The sequence below is a fragment of the Scyliorhinus torazame genome, chromosome 3 (genome assembly GCF_047496885.1).
Source record: "Scyliorhinus torazame isolate Kashiwa2021f chromosome 3, sScyTor2.1, whole genome shotgun sequence".
NCBI classification, from domain to species: domain Eukaryota; kingdom Metazoa; phylum Chordata; class Chondrichthyes; order Carcharhiniformes; family Scyliorhinidae; genus Scyliorhinus; species Scyliorhinus torazame.
This window is the reverse complement of record NC_092709.1, coordinates 22726961-22748124: the sequence shown is the minus strand read 5'-3', so window position 1 is coordinate 22748124 and position 21164 is coordinate 22726961. Positions and strand designations below refer to the sequence as shown.

The 21164-nt window shown below is 49.6% G+C and overlaps 1 protein-coding gene across 1 annotated transcript in view; it reads left to right on the top strand.

Annotated features, from left to right (window-relative positions):
• The window catches only part of LOC140408343 (uncharacterized), a 191197-nt gene that overhangs the window by 128357 nt on the left and 41676 nt on the right, over window positions 1-21164 (top strand). Inside the window, exon 5 of the mRNA XM_072495406.1 lies at window positions 6930-7076. Within this exon, the coding sequence (XP_072351507.1) occupies window positions 6930-7076 (147 nt within the window). The remainder of the gene's footprint in view (window positions 1-6929; window positions 7077-21164) is intronic.

The following is a 21164-nucleotide window of genomic DNA, read 5'->3' as shown; positions in this document are numbered from 1 at the left end:
TGTCCTTCAAAGTCATGCAATTGGAAAATTTTACACCCCCCTGAGGTGGCAGACCAGGCCTCGGTTTAATGTTTCATCCACAAGATGGCACTTCCAACAATGCAGCACTCCCTCGGAACTGAACTGGGGTGTCGTGCTGGATCTGTCTCTGGGGTGAGATTTGACAATTAGGTTGCAAAGCAAAATGAAAGAGACAAGTACCGGATGAAAGAGGTGCATATGCCCATGAACAGCACCTCAGGAAATTGGGTGCTTTTTCGTAAATAACTTGCAATGCAACACTGTATACTGTCGTTGTGACATTAGTAAATCAGGATAACTCTCTGTGTGACGCAGTAAGTAAGAATATATCCCAGCTAAAGCAACAACCTGTCCATGTTTCACTCAATACATTGGGACAAAACTTCCTGGCTCCACAGCATCGCAATTGTCCCTCTCGGACGTTCCCAGCTAGGGGTTTACCCAGCAATTGTCCATGAGGGCTACCGCTCCCTGGAGAATTACAGCCGGCTGGGAAACATCTGACAAAGCCATTTAAATCACTAACTTCAGATGGTTCTGCCAGTTTTCCCCTGATAGTTACCCTGAAAGAGTTAGAAGAAATAAAAATATTCTTTTTAAGAAATATTTTATTCAAGACATTTTCATATAAACAAACAAAAACAGAAGTACTACCAACCGACTCCATAAACACCGACCCCCCCCCGCCCCCCCACCCCCCGCGAGTCCAAGTCAGGACTCTTCCCTAACACCCGCCTTATAAAATCCACACCATCCCAATTTGGGGCATAGATCTTTACCAGAACCAACGGCACCCCTCCAAATTTCCACTAACCAACACATACCTCCCCGCCAGATCGACCACAATACTCCCCACATCAAATGCTACCCGCTTATTAGCCAACACTGCCGCACCCCTCATCTTCATATCCAGCCCCGAATGGATCGCCAGTCCCACCCACCCCTTTCTCAGCCTCCTCAGGTCTCCTATCTTCAGCTGCGTCTCCTGCCAAAAGGCCACATCCTCCTTCAGACTCCTTGGATGCGTGAACACACGTGACCGTTTAACCAGCCGATTCAACCCCCTCATGTTCCATGTGACCAGCCTGGTCAGCGGGGGGGGGGGGGGGGGGGGGGCTTGACGACCCTCCAGTCCAGCCCTCGGACGTCCACCTTCAGCAATCTCTTCCCAAATGCGCCACACCAACCACACTCTTGTCAGTACCCCCCCCCCCCTTTCTCCCCCCACCTTGAAATAAAAGTACATCTAACTTTGAGTAACTATTTTAATGACCCAGATTGAGGCCTCCACAGGACACCCTCCGTCACACACATACACACACACACACACACACACACACACAGACCCGGTCTGAACCTGGCTTGATCTGACACGGAACACACACCCCATGCCCTTAAGCAGGGACAAACCCGGTACGACTCCGACCCAATCCCGACAAGGGATATACCTCCAATGTCTGGTCGAGGCCCCCCCTCCCCCCCCACCTGTCCAACCCCACTCCACCCCAACTCAGGTCAGACCCTAGCCCGACTTGCCACCAGCAGACATTACCACCACCCCACCCCTCCGGTCCAGAAACTGTGGCGCACTTTGCGGCTCCTGTCTCACCTGGCCTGAGTGAGGAAGGTCAGGCGAGACAGGGGGTTTGCAATTCCCTCTGGAGCGGCAATCTGCTGGTGAAGGTACAGGCCATTAAGCTAGTATGAGCACAAATTGCCCCTGTTTGGGCCCAATTTTGGGTTTGTTTTCTGAGTGAGAGCAGAAAGGAACAATTTCAAGGTACAACATCCTGCAATTGACCTCTGCTTGTGCTTTGGGTGTTAACGTTTGGTTATAGATAACTTTGGAGGCAGATTTGGTAGCCTTTTAAAAGAGGCTTTAAGTCCTTCCACGTGTAACTAAAAGGCTTCACACGTATACTGGGCCCCTTGCAGAAACTGCTTCTGACTGAGGGGGACAGGCTGGCTGCAGTCGGGGTTCTAAAGTGAACGATGGGGCCCAACCCATGACCGCGACCAACAAAAACTAGTGATACTTCAAAAAACGTGTTTTAAAAACAGCATTTCCTTAGAGCTAGAATCAGTAGTTTGCACCCCAAGCTCACAATGCTTGCAATCTGCACCCCCCCCCCCCCCCCCACCACCACCCGATTGCTGCCCAGTCCCTCTCCCAAAACTTACCATTTGGCTGTTGGTGGCAAGGCAAACAGCTGAGGTGGCCAACGCAGGATAAGGCCACCAAAGCCGGATACCTCCGCTACACAGATCGGCCGATGTCAGCATGCCTTTCCTTGTCTAAAGTCAAAGGCTGCAGCTCTTGAGATGAGGTGCGTTGCTGATGAATGTTTTGAACTGGTGGATGAGAGGCAAGCGATGACGCGCTGTGATCAATTGGATTAACAAATGCCAAGGAAAGGTTGGAAGCCAGCCACAGCAATCAAAAGATGCCATCACTCATGTCATGCAATGGGAGCACTGTGAGCATCGCTGTCGCTGAAAGTGCCACATATCTGATCTTATACTGTAAGCAAAGTGTGGCTGAAGTGTGCTTTCCTGTAAAATTTCCGCTTATTTAAAATAAGTGGTATTAAAATAGCTTTAATGGTGACAGTGGACTTTGCATTGCCTAGCTACATCTATTCGCAGATCTTCAGCTCATTTTCTCCCCTTCCCACACAATGAATCGAGAATAGCTCATCCATTCGGATCACGTTGCAGTTTAACTTGTATTACAAATGAAACACACTGTGCTCGACCACGGACAGGTATTTCTTTAACATTCTGGCCCGAGCTTCTCGTTTCGCATTCATTAACTACACACGACGGCTTTCTTAGTTTCCTCGCAGCTTAAATCTCTCTTGGTGATTTTCCTCTCAATTTAATTGAAAGAAAGGCCTCATTGTATGGGTGTCCCCATTGGCTGTGACACAATGGCTGCATACCCCCCTCACCATGGGTCTCCCCAAAGAGGGACACCATTGTCAATTCTCACATAGGCCCAAGCCCAACTCAAGCATGTGGCCTATTTGGAAATAAATATGTTCATGTGACAATCAGGAGTCTGCTGACTGTGACCAGCAACCCTGAAATCAGGGGCGGAATGATTTTCCCTTGGGCTTTGGGACTCCGGTGTCAGAACACAATCGGGGATCCTGAGCCTGCACTTGCTGGCAGGGGGGTTACCGCAGGGGGGGGGGGGGGGGGGGGGGGGGGGGGGGGTCCTAATCGGTTGCCTTCCAGAATGCCTGCCAATTAATGACAGTGAGTGTGTTCCCGGTGCTGCCAGCTCTAATCAGAGCTCCGCCGGCGTTGCTGGAGCGACATTCATCCAGGCAAGTGCAGAATATTCCATCACCCTTCTGACTGTGTACCTCGTAAGAGATGAACAAGCTTTTCGTAGTCAGGTGGTGAATTAGCCACCACGGAAGCCACCCGCTCTTGTAGTCACATTATTTATAATGCTGAGCTGGTTAAGTTTCTGATCAAAATTGCCCCCACCCCCACACCAGGATGTTGATGCTTTTAATCTGGGCAATAGCTTGATCCGCTGCATCACTCTTACCTCTGAGACAGCAATAATCTAGGGTTGATACATCGACACAGGACTGATGGAGTGCTGCAATGCCACGGGTACAATCTTTTGAGTGAAACATTAAAACAAGACACTGTCTGTCTATTTAAATGGACTTATGAGATCCAATAGAACTATTAGCCGTGGCTCAGTGGTAACCATCTCACCCTCGTGCTGAGGGAGTGCGACTCTGTTGCAGGTGCTGCCCTTTGGATTAAATGTTAAAGCGAAGCCCAGTCTGACCTCTCCGGTGGCCATAAAATATCCCATGCCATGACTGGAAGAAGAGCAGAATGGTCTCCCAGTGATAATATTGAACCTGTCGTGTTAAGCACACTGAGATAACGTGGGCTACAACTGGATGCAGCTTTAACTGAAAGATACTCCAGACCTTGAAGTTATCATAGATTATCATAGAATTTACAGTGCAGAAGGAGGCCATTCGGCCCAGCGAGTCTGTACCGGCTCTTGGAAAGAACACCCTACCCAAGGTCCACACCTCCACCCTATCCCCATAACTCAGTAACCCCACCCAACACTAAGGGCAATTTTGGACACTAAGGGCAATTTATCATGGCCAATCCACCTAACCTGCACATCTTTGGACTGTGGGAGGAAACCGGAGCACCCGCTGGAAACCCACGCACACACGGGGAGGATGTGCAGACTCCGCACAGACAGTGAACCAAGCCGGAATAGAACCTGGGACCCTGGAGCTGTGAAGCAATTGTGCTATCCAAATTAGTTTAATTTGATTTATTGAACCTGTCACACAGTTAGCTCAATTCTCTGTGAGTTCGACTCTCTGCTAACCTAAGTGTGGTTACTCTGTCTGACTGAACCAGACTAGCTCTTAGCCACGTGCTGTAGGTGTTTTGTGATATATACACCCTGACTCACACTGTAGATGTCCCCAGTGGAAAGAGATGTAGTGTGAGTGCCTTGTGCCTTTTATAGTGGGAAACCACCCCCAAATGTTCTGCCTGCTGATTGGTTATGTCCTGTTCTCTGTGTTCATCAGCTGCCTGCTTGTATCTCATTCTGTGCATGTCTGCATATCATGACTGAACCCTCAACCAATACTTTCAAAAAATGCAGTTTACTGGTCATTTATCGCATTGTTGGTTGTGAGCTCTTGCTGTGCACAACTTAGCTGGTCCATTTGTGCCTGACAGCACTGACGCTACTTCAAAAGTACTTCATTGACCGTAAAGTGCTTTGGGGTGTGTCCTTGAGTAGTGAAAGGTGATATGTAAATGCAAGCTCGTTCTATTGGACAAAAGGGTGGGGAATTCCCTTGGCATCCAAGCCAACAATTATCCCTGAGCCATTATCTCAATAATACAGATTATCTGGCTGTTAATCCCTTTGTGTGGAGGTCTTGTGGTGCAGTGAGTAGCACCCCTGCCTCTGAACCAGAGTCTCCAGGTTTGAGGCCCACCCCAGGATGTGATGGACAAGGAAGGTGCGTTCACAACCCGGCCAAACAAGTTGAGTGGCAACCTGCAAATCCTTCCAAACACTCCAGTGGCTGGCGGGAAGGGCGGGAGAGATTGCTGATCAGACACGTTTGGTGTGCAGTTAAGGCCATCAAGCTATAAGCCCCTGGCGACAGACGAGGGACCTGTTCTGACAATTACTTACTATGGAAACGGCTGAAAGTCTGCCTTAGTACCCCACTAGGTGTGGGAAGAGAATCAAAATGGAACTGTCTCTTTGTGATCATAACTCAATCATTTCAATGACATGGGAGGCACTGTACAATTGCAAGAGGTTATTTCGTGTTTTCATTCAGGACCTTTGTCTTCGGGATTTAACACCTCTCTTGAAGAGAGGAAATTGAGTTTTTAAAAAAGTAGATTCCTGAAAATTTGTTTCTTGATTGTTTTGGGCCCGCTGCATTTCAGTATTTCAAACCACAAGATCACTCTTTTAAAGATTTTTCTCACATCAAAGAGATTCTAAACCATGTTTTTATCAGTAAAGTGCTAGTTGCTGTTTTTTATTTTATTGCTCAGACCTACTCAGAGATGACGGTCATTTCCATGGCCAGAATTTTTCTCTCCCCTCATGGCAGGTTTTCCCGAGGCGGAGGTGGCTTGTCATTGGATGCTAGCAGGTTCTCCCGGTCCTGCCGAAGTCTACGGCATTTTGTATGGCTTTCCCGTCCCTCTGCCGGTGAACTCGTGGTGAGAGTCGACTTCGGCCAGATTGGAAGATCCGACTGGTAGGAAGGGCTGGAAAATTCCACCCCATGTGTCCACCAGGTTTTATTTGCAACGCTTTAAAATGCCTCCTCCATGCTTCAGCTCTGACTTCCAGTTCTTTCCGCAGTTTGTTTACTTTTCTCTTGAGCCCACATCCACACTTAACCAACCAAGCACAGTGAGCATCAACAGTAACCGGACTCACATAACGAAACATAGGGGGTGAGATTCTCCATAACACAGCACCCCTTTTTCTGGTGCGGAGCACCCTCCGGCGACAGCGAGATCCTCCGTCCTGACTGCCGGCCAATGGGATTTCCCATTGAGGACACCCCTACGCCGTCATGAAATCTGCAAGTGTGAGTGCACTGCCGGCAAAACGGGGGATCCTGCTGACGGAGAATCCAGCCCAGAGCAATTGAACACTGTAGTTGCTATGGTCAAACAAGTTGGTGTGGACATTGGTCATTGCATCCATTTTAAGGATTAATTTCAGAGGCAGTATCCAGCCTCCAAACACAGCTTGCCCTACAGAATAATAAATACAGAATAATAAAACTACAGAATAATAATAATCAAGGCAGCTTTACACGCCTGTCTGCCGGCCAACTAAAACGGATGTTAGATCTCAGCATGTGTAAATGATCGCTTGAATAGCTGGCTTAGACCCCTTGGAAAAGGACGCCCTGCTCTGCTCGGGAATCCTCAGTGGTCGCCAACAAAAGAATAATAATCTTTTCATGTTTTTATGCATTGCTGAGGAGGTGGGAAGTGCAGGTCTCCCTCTCTCGCCACACCAGTACCTGATTTCACAGTCTTCGGGAAGGTCCCACCCTCTGGTGGCTCTCCAATATTGGCTCTCCAATACCCCATTCCAGGCCTTAACTCCGGTAGCCCAGATATTCTCAGTAAAATACACCAGCCACTTGTGGAGGCCACATGCAAAATAAATATGAATGAGGCCAGAGGATGCATTGTTCAAACCCCTGGTTGTGGACCTCTTAATGGGCCGTAACAGATCTCTCTCCCGCGACCATTATGATTTTCACAGTAACTTCACTGCAGTGTGAATGGAAGCCCATTTGTGGCACCAGTAAAGATTATAATTCTTATTATGTTTCTTTGTGCAGGGTTGTACCAGACATTGACTTTCACCAGTCCACTGAACGAGGGAACATTTCAACTCCTTCTGCAGGATGTCTATCCCAGTGATACTTCACAGTCCATCTCGCAACTTTCCCAGCTTTTACTGAGAGAAATCGACAGTAAGGATCAAGGTAAGGCGATTTCCTTTTCCATCAGAAAACAGGGGCTGGACCTACGACATTTCACAGCGGGGGGAAAACCAGCGAGGTTGGTCGCGATGCAGTGCCAGTGATTTCACTCTGATTAGTCACCTTTTTCTGGGAGTTGAAGTTGAGCGGGGTCCAAGTCTCTCCTGACTGTCAGCGAGGGCCAAGTGAAATCACCGAACTGTCAATCTGCCTCGCGGAAAACACCAGCCTGCGTCAAAACAAAGCCAGAATTTACTGGGCGCTTTGGTCAAGTTAAAATGAAAACTAATTCAGGCTGAAAATTGTGAAATAAAGAGAAAATGTGCTGGAAACCCACATCAGAGAAATCAGCGCCTGGGAGAAAAACAGGTCAACGTTTTGAACGTGACTATCGCTTTATTTCTAATTATTCTGAAATTGCTTTTGTCTTGGGCTCTGGAATTCGCTCCCCACCTCACTACCTTCTCTCAGACACTCCCTGTAACCTCACTTTGCCACCAAGCCTATGATTGGCTGCCTCATGAGTTCTGTGCGTCAGATTTTGTTTGATAACGCCCCTGTAAGGTGCAGATTGCTGAACACGTTGCCTGGGGGGGTGGTGACAAGGACAGTTTAGCACATCAGCCACCTTTGAAGGCAACACATGCAAAGGCACGTCAGGGAAACTGAGATAGAGATCAGGCATAATCTGGCTGAATGACGAGAGAACAGGCTTCGGAGCCCAAATTGCCTACTCCTGATTTCCTATCTGTTAAAGCAGAGGAAAAGCCAAAAGGATTAATGCTTCAAAAGTTCAATGGGATGCAATCCCGGCAGTTGCACCACGGCTTGCGGGCTTGGTGGGGGAGGGCATCTGTCCCATGGGTTTCAAGCCAGCACCCACAAGTACTACTTGGGGCATTTCTTTATAATAATATTTATTAGTGTCACAGTTAGGCTTACATTAACACTGCAATGAAGTTACTGTGAAAATCCCCTAATCCCCTAGCGCCTGTTCGGGTACACAGAGGGAGAATTCAGAATGTCCAATTCACCTAACAGCACGTCTTTCGGGACTTGTGAGAGGAATCGGGCAGCACGGTAGCATTGTGGATTGCTTCACAGCTCCAGGGTCCCAGGTTCGATTCCGGCTTGGGTCACTGTCTGTGCGGAGTCTGCACATCCTCCCCGTGTGTGCGTGGGTTTCCTCCGGGTGCTCCGGTTTCCTCCCACAGTCCAAAGATGTGCAGGTTAGGTGGATTGGCCATGATAAATTGCCCTTAGTGTCCAAAATTGCCCTTAGTGTTGGGTGGGGTTACTGGGTTATGGGGATAGGGTGGAGGTGTTGACCTTGGGTAGGTGCTCTTTCCAAGAGCCGGTGCAGACTCGATGGGCCGAATGGCCTCCTTCTGCGCTGTAAATTCTATGAAAAAAAATTCTATGAAACCGGAGCATCCGGAGGGAACACGGGGAGAACGTGCAGACTCCGCACAGACGGTGACCCAAGCCAGGAATCGAACCCGGGTCACTGGCGCTGTGAAACAACAGTGCTAACCACTATGCTACCGTACCGCCCATATTTTAACACCCTCTGGCATCATGAAATGAAAATGAAAATCGCTTATTGTCACAAGTAGGCTTCAATGAAGTTACTGTGAAAAGCCCCGAGTCGCCACATTACGCCTGTTCGGGGAGGCTGGTACGGGAATTGAACCGTGCTGCTGGCCTACCTTGGTATGCTTTCAAAGCCAGCGATTTAGCCCTGTGCTAAACAGCATGCTCCTGGAAACAGGGGCGTCCACCCACAAACCAATAGGCAGAGAGGGAACATTGGGTCCACATGCACCATCCAGGGCCAGGGGTTAGTTTAAGGGTTCCTCTCATCCCGCCCCCACTCCCCCCTCCCCGACCCCAGCTCCCCGCCCCACATCAAATCAGAAACTAGTAGAAATCTGGGATTATTCCTATTGGAACAGAAATGGCTAAGGAGAGACTTAAATAAATTTGTTCATAATTATAGAAAATGTTGTTAAATTAAGTGAGGCGTGGCTGATTCCAGTGGGGAGTGGTTCACAACTGGAGAGCACAGCTTTGACAAAGAGCCATCCAGACTCGAAACATCAGCTCTCTTCTTCGCTGTCAGACTTGATGGGATTGTCCAGTATTTTCTGTTTTTGTAACCAGAGAGCGCAGTTTTAATATAATTGGCAAAAGATTGAAAGGATGAGGTGAGGATGAACTTTCTTTTTGTGATGAGTTCCTGTGCTTGAAATGCGCTGCCCGAAAGGCTGGCGAGAGCAGATTCAATAAGAACCTACAAAAGGAACTTGGATTTTTACTTGAGAAAGAAACATTTTGCAGGGCTAAGGGAAAAGGGCAGCGGGGCTAATTGCACAGAGCTTTCAAAGAGCTGGCACAGACATGATGGACCAAAAGGCCGCCTTCAAAGCTGTATCATTCTATGAAGAGTCGAAACCCGTTGTTTGAAAAATGGCTGACGAGAGAGGAAGTGGCCAAATCTTCAGATTTTCCTCCTGGAGCTGGATTTGGGCCCACTAACCGCAGATAGAGTTTGTAGTGAAGGGCTGCCAGGCGTGGAGGTGAACTGCCTAAAAGGCCCGCCTCAGCACTCAAGGACATTGTCCCACTTACAATAAAACAAAAAAATAGCACCCTCTCTCTTAAACCTCACACTGCTACATCTCATGCCACCTCATGTTCCCCACCCATGAGCCTCATATGCTCCAAGCCATTCCTTGCCCCTCTACCACCCCCAATGCATCTCATACCCTCCATGCCAACAGATTTGCCTTGCTCATACCCATGGCCGATTATAGCGCCTATGCCAACTTAGTGCCAACTCATGTCAACCCATGATCCCAACCTACCATCCTTTGCCTTCACGCCCTCCATGCCAACATACACAGTATCCTCCATAGGCAGACCTCAAGAGCCATCGGGAGATGAAATAAAGTTCTAAGCGTCTATTGCAGGCTATATTTAAAATGGAGATTCTTACTGATAACATTTAAATCCCTTCATGTACTGGGGACCCTGGCGCTGTGAAGCCACAGTGCTAATCACTTGTACTACCATGCTGCCCTGATTGGCTAAAGCATAGAGCCCATCCATCCTCAAGATAATTCAGTTCCTTGTTTCCTTGGTAGTTTGGTCCACAAAAAGCAACAAAGGGCCAGATGTTTGCTCCCAGATCATGAATGCACAGACGGGACTTTTCCCAGCTCTGCCAACCTGAATTGGGAAAAACAGGCCTGGAAGTTTGAATTCTCATCCCTGGATGGCAGGCTGGATTAGAAGTAAAATCCGCTGCCCCCGGAACCAGCACCGAGGCTGGCAGGTCCGGAGGCCGGCTAGGCAGAAGGCACTTTGTTGCATTTTTTTTTTTACAAATGAACAAAACACAAAACCTCCCTCCAGCCATCAATCTCACACCTCCTCACACCTCAAATACTCCCCATGCCCCATCCATGCCAACTCATGTTTCCCACCCACCCCAGATGTCTCCTCAAACACCCTATGCCATCCTATCCCCCATTAGCAGCCCCTTATAGCCCTCATATCCGCTTTACCACCCTGTGATCCTCTATCCACCACTATGGACATTTATATCCTCAATGCCAACTTAGTGACATTTTGTGCCAGCAAATCCCCCCCCCCCCCCCCCCCCCCGTCCCCCCCTCACTCACCACCCTTTGCTCTTCCCTCTTACATAGCAACTTACCGAGTATACACCATGGAAAAGCCCCAGGAGCAATGCTGACCTAAAACTAAAGTTATATGTCGATTGATGACATCACTATTTTTAAAAAAATCTCTCATTGATTTAAAAAAATCAATACATTGACATTTCTTCAAATAATGACTTATGTCCGAAAGAATGTTCACGATGGTTGTGGAGTCCAGAACTAGGGGTCATAGTTTAAGGATAAGGGGTAAACCTTTTAGGATTGAGGTGAGGAGAAATTTCTTCACCCAGAGAGTGGTGCACGCATGGTATTCACTGCCGTGGAAAGTAGTTGAGGCCAAAACATTGTGTAATTTCAAGAAGGAATTAGATAGAGCTCTTGAGGCTAAAGGGATAAGGGGTTATGGGGGGAAAGTGGGTCAGGGTTTTGAACGTGATGAACAGCCATGATCATAATGAATGGCGGATCAGTCTCGAAGGGCCGAATGGCCTCTTCCTGCTTCTATTTTCTATGTTTCTATGGGTAAGGTAAAGTTGTAAAAGTCCCAGATGACCATAGGCTGCCTTCCCCTTTGGGGGGGAGAGCTGACGGGTGGTGATTTAACCTGAGGATCACCACACCTCAGGAGAGGGCAAGGTGGAGAAGGCGGGACCTTCATGAATAGGGCCAGTTTGGTTAGTAGCTGGTCAGCTGGCTTTGTGATACAGAGCAAGGCCAGCAACAAGGGTTCAATTCCTGTACTGGCTGAGGTTATTCATGAAGACCCCGCCTTCTCAAGCTTTCCCCTTGCCTGAGATGTGGTGATCCTCAGATTAAATCACCAGCAGTTAGCTCTCCCCCTCAAAGAAGAGATTAGCCTATGGTCATCTGGGACTATAGAACATACAATGCAGAAGGAGGCCATTCGGCCCATCGAGTCTTCACCGACCCACTTAAGCCCTCACTTCCACCCTCCTAACCTTTTTGGTCACTAAGGCCAACTTATCATGTCCAATCCACCTAACTTGTACATCTTTGGACTGTGGGAGGAAACCGCAGCACCCGGAGGAAACCCACGGAGACACGGGGAGAACGTGTAGACTCCGCACAGACAATGACCCAGCGGGGAATCGAATGGGACCCTGGCGCTGTGAAGCCACAGTGCTAGCCACTTGTGCGACCATGCTGCCCTAATGGCTGCCCTAATGGAGACCTTACCTTTATCTGAATGGGTGCTGCACTGTGAGAGGTGCCATCTTTTGGATGAGATGGTCCATTGGGTCCGCTTCTGCCCTCTCAGGTAGCTGTAAAAAATCCCAGGGCACTGTTTGATGGCAAACAAGAGAGCCCCCCAAGAGTCCAGGCCAATATTTATCCCTCAACCAAAACCTGGGGCTGGATTCTCCGCACCCCGATGCTGAAATCGTGTTTGGCGACGGGGCGGAGAATCCGTTTTCCTGCACAAAATCGGGACCGGCGCTGGTTCCACTATTCTCCGCCCCCCCCCCCCCCCGAAAAGCTGCGTACTCGGGGAGTAAAAGACCACAGTTTTCACAATGGCGTGGGGACATAGCCCCGAAAACGGAGAATCTAGCACCTGGAGTGGATTATTCGGGCAGCACGGTAGCACACGTGGATAGCACTGTGGCTTCACAGCGCCCAGGGTCCCAGGTTCGATTCCCGGCTTGGGTCACTGTCTGTGCGGAGTCTGCACGTTCTCCCCGTGTCTGCGTGGGTTTCCTCCGGGTGCTCCGGTTTCCTCCCACAGTACAAAGATGTGCAGGTTAGGTGGATTGCACATGCTAAATTGCCCTGAGTGTCCAAAAAGGTCAGGAGGGGTTATTGGGTTACGGGGATAGGGTGGAAGTGAGGGCTTAAGTGGGTCGGTGCAGACTCGATGGGCCGAATGGCCTCCTTCTGCGCTGTATGTTCTACGTATCTGTGTATCTAGCTATTTATTCCATTATTGTTTTTAAGATCTGGCAGTGTTTTCAACATTACAACAGTGACGACATGACAAGAAGTATTTTATTGGCTCTGAAGTGTCTCGATGTTGTGAAAGGTGGTATATAATTGCAAACTGTTGCTTTGTTTGGAGACCGCCTGACTCTCTGAATTCACCTTGTGGATCAAGCATTTCAGTGCGGTGGAGATGCTTGAGAAATCCCCAAATCATTGCAATCCTGATAACTACATCGCAAGCCTGACTGCACAGTTCTACTCCAATCTTTTGGGAGTTCTACAGACTGCCCAAGAAATTACCACTGACAATATTTGCTCCAGTATCAATTTGCTCATTCACTCTCTCTGCGGCAAAATCGAAATGGAAATTGCATACTCGCTTCACCTTACCTAAATATATATATTTGTTTGGTAGTATAGAACCTGAATATTGCTGAACAGAGAGAATGCAGAAGCATTTTCTCTTCCACGCATCAGGACAAATGCAAGAATATCAAATTTCAAACGATTGCAACAATTTCTACTATAGGAGAAAATTGACTCTGATTGACTGAGACATTGCCAAGGAGAAAGCAAAGGGGAACTACAGGCTCCTCAAGCTCCTGGGTAATTCAATAATTCAAGGCTTATTCCTTTTGTTTGCAGGGAACGGGTCCCTGTCTATGAATGTGTATCACTTGTAGGAAGCGTAAATGAGCCACGTTATAATGTTGACTGATTATCTTAAATCGGTTGTTGACACACTCAAGATTGTTCAGTAAGTGCTGCCCAATCGAAAATGAATATCTTTGGCAATGTCTCCTTTTTTAGCAATATATATATATGTATGTCGATATAATATATATGAAATTCTATTGGAATCTAGAAAAGAGCACACACACCAAGCACACACAGCAGGGTGAAATGCACCAATACTCCATGCCAGAGGTGGGATCTCACAAGCAACAAACCACAGGTGTATCAATCTTTGAGTTTAATGGACGAAAACTGCGTGGCCACCATTTTTGGATAAAATGCTCACTCTGTGTGAGACTGGTGCATGTAAAACCTACCCAAAATTTCCAATGCAGTACATAGTCACAAAGGCGCTTAATTATGTAAATAATCACATCACGGGATTCTTGCGAGTCGTGGGGGTGAATTTCCATCAGAACCTTGTTGTTCATCCAATGAAAACTCGTAGTAAGAGCGGAAAATCCATGAAAACCATTTACACAGTTCTTCAAGGATATTTGCAACCCATCAGCCAAGGTTACTGCAAACAAGTGGAAGAACTCCCACAGAAATGTAGCACCCATTTATTTACCCAACCCTCTTCCCTGGATTTTGCATCATTTGAAGAAGGATAGAGGCTAACTGGGTTCTTAGAATAGTTAAATATATTCAGCTTGTGCCTACACCTGTGTCAGAGAGTATTGAACTAATCAAAAGCTCATGTGATGGGACCAAGAGCAATTATCACTCGTTCAACACATACACTCAAGGAATGGCCTTTTACAGATTTTCAAGAGGGTTATAAGATAGTGACAGATTGCTTCCCTAAATCAGTGAGATGGTAAGAGAGGGCACAGATAAGACCAATTACAGAAAGAATGAAGACGAGGCCAGATAAAGATTTTTTTGCAACATGGATGGTAACAGATTATGGGAAGCGAATGGAACAATGGGCTCAGTTTAGATGAGATATTGGGATCATATGGGATATAGGGAGCAAGCAACAGTGTAGGATTAGAAAAGGGTGGCACGGTAGCACTGCTGCTTCACAGCACCGGGGACCCGGGTTCGATTCCCAGCTTGGGCCACTGTCTGTGCGGAGTCTGCACGTTATCTCCGTGTCTCCGTGGGTTTCCTTCGGGCGCTCCGGTTTCCTCCCACAAGTCCCAAAAGACGGGCTTGTTAGGTGAATTGGATACTCTGAATTCTCCCTCTGTGTACCCGAACAGGCGCCGGAATGTGGCGACTGGGGGATTTTCACAGTAACTTCATTGCAGTGTTAATGTAAGCCTACTTAGAGAGTGGATGTTAAAGGTCCATCGCGCCATGCTGGTCAAAAACAACCACCTAAGTATTCTAATCCCATTTTGCAGCACTTGGCCCATAGCCGTGTATGCTTTGGCATTGCAAGTGCACTTCTAAACACTTCTTATTTGATATAGAATTCTAGCCTCTGACCTGCTCTTGTAGCCACATAGCTGCATATATGGCTGCACTCGTTCAGTTTCGGGTCAATGATAACTCCCAGGATGTTGATACTAGGGGATTCTGAGATGGTAATGCCATTGAATGTCAAGAGGCAATGGTTAGATTTTCTTTTATTGGTAAGAATACAATCTCAGACTAAAGGGACAATCCTTCAAAACAGAGATGAGGAGGAATTGCTTCAGAGGGTGGTGAGTCTGTGGAACTCTTTGCCACTGAAGGCTGTGGAGGGCAAATCACTGAGTGTCTTTAAGTCAGAGATAGATAGGTTCTTGATTAATAAGAGGATCAGGGGTTATGGCGAGAAGGCAGGAGGATGGGGATGAAAAAAATATCAGCCATGATTGAATGGCGGAGCCGACTCGATGGGCCGAGTGGCCTAATTCTGCTCCTATATCTTATGGTCTTATGGAGATGGCCATTGCCTGGCACTTGCATGACATGACTGGTATTTGCACTTCTCAGCCCAAGCCTGAATGTTATCCAAGTCTCTCTGAACATGGACATGGACTGCTTCAGTATCCGAGGAGATACAAATGGTGCTGAACTTTGTGCAATCATCAGTAAATATCCCCACTTCTGACCTGAGAGGGAAGGTTATTGATGGAGCAACTAGAGATGGTTGGGCCTGAGGAACTCCTGCAGCGATGTCCCAGCACTGAGATGTTTGAGTTCCAACGACCACAACCACCTTCCTTTGTGCTAGATATGACTCCAACCAGTGCAGACTTTTGCCCCTGATTCCCAGTATTGCTCAGGCTCCTTGATGCCACGTTCGGTCAAATGCTACCATGATATCAAGGGCAGTCACTGTCCCCTCACCTCTTGAGTTCTGCTCTTTCGGTAATGTTTGGACCAAGGCTGTAATGAGGTAAGGAGCTGAGTAACCCTGGCAGAACCAAGGCAGCTCTCTGCAATAGTGCCATGGATCTATTGCATGTATCTGAGAGGGTTTACGTGGCCATGGCTTCTCAGGCCGAGGAAATGTACACAGTATATACATAGTAGACAAAAAGAATAATCAACAGAGTACATTGACAAACAGTGATTGGTTACAGTGCGGAACAAGAGGCCAAACAAAGCAGTACATGAGCAAGAGCAGCATAGGGCGTCGTGAATAGTGTTCTTACAGGGAACAGATCAGTCAGAGGGGGAGTCGCTGAGGAGCCTTGTAGCTATGGGGAAGAAGCGGTTCCTACGTCTAGATGTGCGGGTCTTCAGGCTTCTGCACCTTCTGCCTGATGGAAGGGTCTGGAAGAAGGCAATGCCTGGGTGGGAGGGGTCTCTGATAATGCTGTCTGCCTTACTGAGGCAGCGGGAGGTGTAGACAGAATCAATGTGCGGGTGGCAAGCTCGTGTGATGCGGTGGACTGAGTTCACCACACGCTGCAGTTTCTTGCAATCTTGGACCGAGCAGTTGCCATACCAGGCTGTGATGCAGCCGGATAGGGTGCTCTCTATGACACATCTGTAGAGGTTTGTGAGAGTCGATGCAGACATGCCAAATTTCTTTACCTTCCATAGGAAGTAGAGACGTTGTTGAGCTTTCTTGACATTTGCATCAACGTGAGTGGACCAGGACAGACTGTTGGTGATGGTGACCCCCAAGAACTTAAAGCTATCGACCACCTCCACTTTGGAGCCATTGGTGCAGACTGGGGTGTGTTGTGCTACACCTCCTGAAGTTGTTGATCAGTTCCTTGGTCTTTCTGACAGTGGAACGGGAACCTCACGCAATTCAGTCCCAGCGTCCGCATTCCCAGCGGTGTGGGGTGGCCCAAAGGGAAATATCCCATTGGCCGACGGTGGGAATGGAGAATCCCACTGCCAGCGACGCCGTCCCGCAGAGACTCATGGGGCTGGAGAGGCAGAGATTTCACCCCTTAGTCTCTCAAACGGAGAAACTGACCCGAAATCTGCATCACAGCCTGGTATGGCAACTGCTCAGTCCAAGGTCGCAAGAAACTGTAGAGTGTGGTGAACTCAGCCCAACGCATCACACAAGCTTGTCACCCCCACACTGTATACACCTCCCGCTGCCTCAGGAAGGCAGACAGCATTATCAGAGACCCCTCCCACCCAGGCATTGCCTTCTTCCAGATCCTTTCATCAGGCAGAAGGTACAGAAGTCTGAAGACTCGCACATCCAGACATAGGAACCGCTTCTTCCCCAGAGCTACAAGACTCCTCAACGACTCCCCCTCAGACTGATCTGTTCCCTGTAAGAACACTATTCACGACGCCCTATGCTACCCGTGCTCATGTATTTGCTTTGTTTGGCCCTTTGTTCCGCACCGTAACCAATCACCGTTTGTCGATGTATCATTTGTCAATGTTCTCTGTTGATTATTCTTCTTGTCTACTTTCTACGTACTGTGTACGTTCCCTTGGCCTCAGAAAAATGTCTTTCACTTCATTTCGCTACCTGTGACAAGAAATCAAATCAAAGATCTTGTAAAAGTTTTTAAAAGAAAGATCTCACCTTCTCCAATGATACAAACCGTCAATCCAAGGACAACGACCAGCCAGCTCCAAACAAAGCCTCCAGGTTTATATCTGATGAAGTTTTAATTTGTAGATGTTTTTGAGATCTCTTACTTTGGAACATATTTGATTAACCTGAGGGCACAGTTTCACATCTCAACCCTGACAACGAATTCAAATATAAATCATTTTCTACTCAAAACTGAACTCAATACTATTCAAATAACGCACTGCACCCCATCCTAAATTATCTTGGGTTACTGTCAGCGTTCGATTTCTGCGGCCTTCCTTTATACACCTATCAAAGATTAAATAACCAGCATCTGGTTCTGTTGTTAATAAGGTTCCCTCTTGAAATATTTGATTCAGGCCTGGCTTGCTGCCAGATGCATTTTCAGGATATTGCATGTAGTGACTCACAAAGGAGCTGAAATATTAGGTTTTCTCCAGCGAGTGTTTCATTACTGAATAAGGAGACAAGTTGTCAGACCCCCTTGGAGATGTAGTCATTGTCAGAACATTGTTTGCCAGCCTGGATGTCTTGTTCAGCCTCAGCAAAATGCGTGTTAAGCAATGGACGTTTCCCACAGGCTGCTGTTGGGGCCGTTTGCAATTGCTCATTATCTCGAATCACCAGCAGACACTCCAATAGACATATTGAAAATAACCAAGCATTGTGCTGGATTTAACGGATCGAGAAGGATATAGATAGGCACTCCTGGCCCAGTTGCTCAGACTATTCCAGTGTGACCTTGGTAGATGTCTTCGAAAACCAGAGAGAATTGATGTTTTATGGCATTATCTGTGCACTTTGGTAGCTCATCCATCTAAGTGTGAGGCGGCTCTCCCAACACGTTTGCAGCTGACCTGTAACCTTGTAAGCAAGTGCTGAAATTCAAATGTTTCACAATTATCTACTCGATGTGTCACATCTTTATCATGTGTGAAGCAAGGGGATCGGCAAGTGTGTGGAAATGATGGCTGAATTTCCATACCTTTAATTTGAGTTTTTGTTAGATTAAAGATTTGTGGGTGATGCACGATCAATCACTACTGAAGCGAGATTGTAGTCCAATTGAAGGCTTTGATGAACAAGTAGTTACTCCAGCAGCTCCGGTACAGAATGACTGCTGTGGGTGAAACACAGACTCTTATACTCCGCCTGCTGGGCGGAACCAGCAGGCAGGTTCTACCACTCATACTACAGTATAAGGTACATCCCACCTAGGTACCGCGAGACCCCTAATATAGCCTACCACAGTGGGCAGGGTTCATTTCAAACCCTTTCTATAGACCACAGGTAATTGAGGTAGATTGGCATACTCCTAGAGAGTGGCAGCATCTTCTTCAGAGGACCCCTTACTCTGAGTAATACTTGGGAATCGGATTGCAAGCAAGTCAAACCATAGGTTTAACTTTAGAGCTCATCAATAGATGAGCTCATCAAGAGCTCAGCCAGGGGCTGTTTAGCACAGGGCTAAATCGCTGGCTTTGAAAGCAGGCCAGCAGCACGGTTCGATTCCCGTAACAGCCTCCCCGAACAAGCGCCGGAATGTGGCAACTAGGGGCTTTTCACAGTCACTTCATTTGAAGCCTACTTGTTACAATAAGCGATTTTCATTTCATTCATAAGGGGAACCAAACACCTATTTATAGGGAGGAACCAAGCAGACTCACAACGTAGGTACACAGGATTTAGGAGCAGGAAACGGCCATTTGGACCCATCAAGACTGGCAGCACAGTGGTTAGCACTGTTGCCTCACAGCGCCAGAGACCCAGGTTCAATTCCGGCCTCGGGTGACAGTGTGGAGTTTGCACTTTCTCCTTGTGTCCGTTTGGGTTTCCTCCGGGGGCTCCGGTTTCCTCCCACAGTCCAAAGATATGCAGATTAGGTGAGGTTCTGAGGATAGGGCGGGGGTGTGGGCCTGGGACGGGTGCTCTTTCAAAGGATCGGTGCAGGCTCGATGGGCCCAATGGCCTCCTCTGCCCGGTAGGAATTCTGTCCTAAGACTGCTCCACCACTCGATAAGGTCAAGGATGATCTGATTGGGGTCTCAAATCCTTCCTGCCCCCCGTGACCCTCGCCAAAGGAAATAAAGCTCACTGCAGGTTGCTATTCAACTATATGAATGCAACGACTGTTCAATAACTTGTTGAGCATTTCAGTGCCGTCACGAAACAAGGGCGTCATTCTCCGACCCCCCGCCGGGTCGGAGAATGGCCGTTGGCCGCCGTGAATCCCGCCCCCGCCCCCGCCGAAGTCTCCGAAGGGAGAAAAGTCGGCGGGGCGTTAATGGCGCCGCTGCCGCGGAGAATGTCACGGGTCTGTGCAAGGCAGCCGATTTTCGGCCTGCCGATATTCTCCCTTCCGGATGGGCCGAAGTCCCGTCGACGTGATGACCGTTCACGTCGACGTGAATCAAACCTCCTTTTCATCGGCGTGACCCGGTGCTCCAGGCTCACGCCGACCAGCGAGGAGGTGAGTGACGGCCTGGGGGGTTGGCTCTGGGCAGGAAATGGCGTGGCCGCAGACTGATTGCGTGAGGAGAGGTGTGTCTCGGCTTGTGTGTGTGTGCGGCGGGGGGGGGGGGGGGGGTGGGTGGTTAGAGTAGGCTGTGCTCCGGGGGAGTGCCAGGAGGGGGTCCGTGCCGGGGTGGAGGTTGGGGGTTGTGGAGGGGGTCCGTGCCGGGGTGGAGGTTGGGGGGGGGTCCGTGCTGGGGCGGAGGTTGGGGGTTGGGGAGGGGGTCCGTGCCGGGGTGGAGGTTGGGGGGGGGTCCGTGCTGGGGTGGAGGTTGGGGGTTGGGGAGGGGGTCCGTGCCGGGGTGGAGGTTGGGGGGGGGTCCGTGCTGGGGTGGAGGTTGGGGGTTGGGGAGGGGGTCCGTGCCGGGGTGGAGGTTGGGGGAGGGGTCCGTGCTGGGGTGGAGGTTGGGGAGGGGGTCCGTGCCGGGGTGGAGGTTGGGGGGGGTCCGTGCTGGGGTGGAGGTTGGGGGTTGGGGAGGGGGTCCGTGCCGGGGTGGAGGTTGGGGGGGGGGTCCGTGCTGGGGTGGAGGTTGGGGAGGGGGTCGGTGCCGGGGTGGAGGTTGGGGGGGGTCCGTGCTGGGGTGGAGGTTGGGGGTTGGGGAGGGGGTCCGTGCCGGGGTGGAGGTTGGTGAGGGGGTCCGTGCCGGGGTGGAGGTTGGGGGGGGGTCCGTGCTGGGGTGGAGGTTGGGGAGGGGGTCCGTGCCGGGGTGGAGGTTGATGGGGGGGTCCGTGCTGGGGTGGAGGTTGGGGAGGGGGTCCGTGCCGGGGTGGAGGTTGGGGAGGGGGTCCGAACCGGGCTGGAGGTTGGGGGGGGGTCCGTGCTGGGGTGGAGGTTGGGGAGGGGGTCCGTGCCGGGGTGGAGGTTGGGGGGGGGGTCCGTGCTGGGGTGGAGGTTGGGGAGGGGGTCCGTGCCGGGGTGGAGGTTGGGGGGGGGGTCCGTGCTGGGGTGGAGGTTCGGGGGGGGTCCGTGCTGGGGTGGAGGTTGGGGAGGGGGTCCGTGCCGGGGTGGAGGTTGGGGGGGGGTCCGTGCTGGGGTGGAGGTTGGGGGTTGGGGAGGGGGTCCGTGCCGGGGTGGGTGATGGGAGGGCAAATGAGTTGGTCCACCTGGCCAGGTGCCAGCCTCCAACAGTTGGACCCATGCGGTCCATGCCACCTGGCTGGGGGGAGGAGGGGATATGGGCAATGATGACATGTCGTCGTTCCCCTCCCCCCCCACCAGGCTGTCATGTTTTCAGACCATCCAGCGATGTTGGCCGCCGT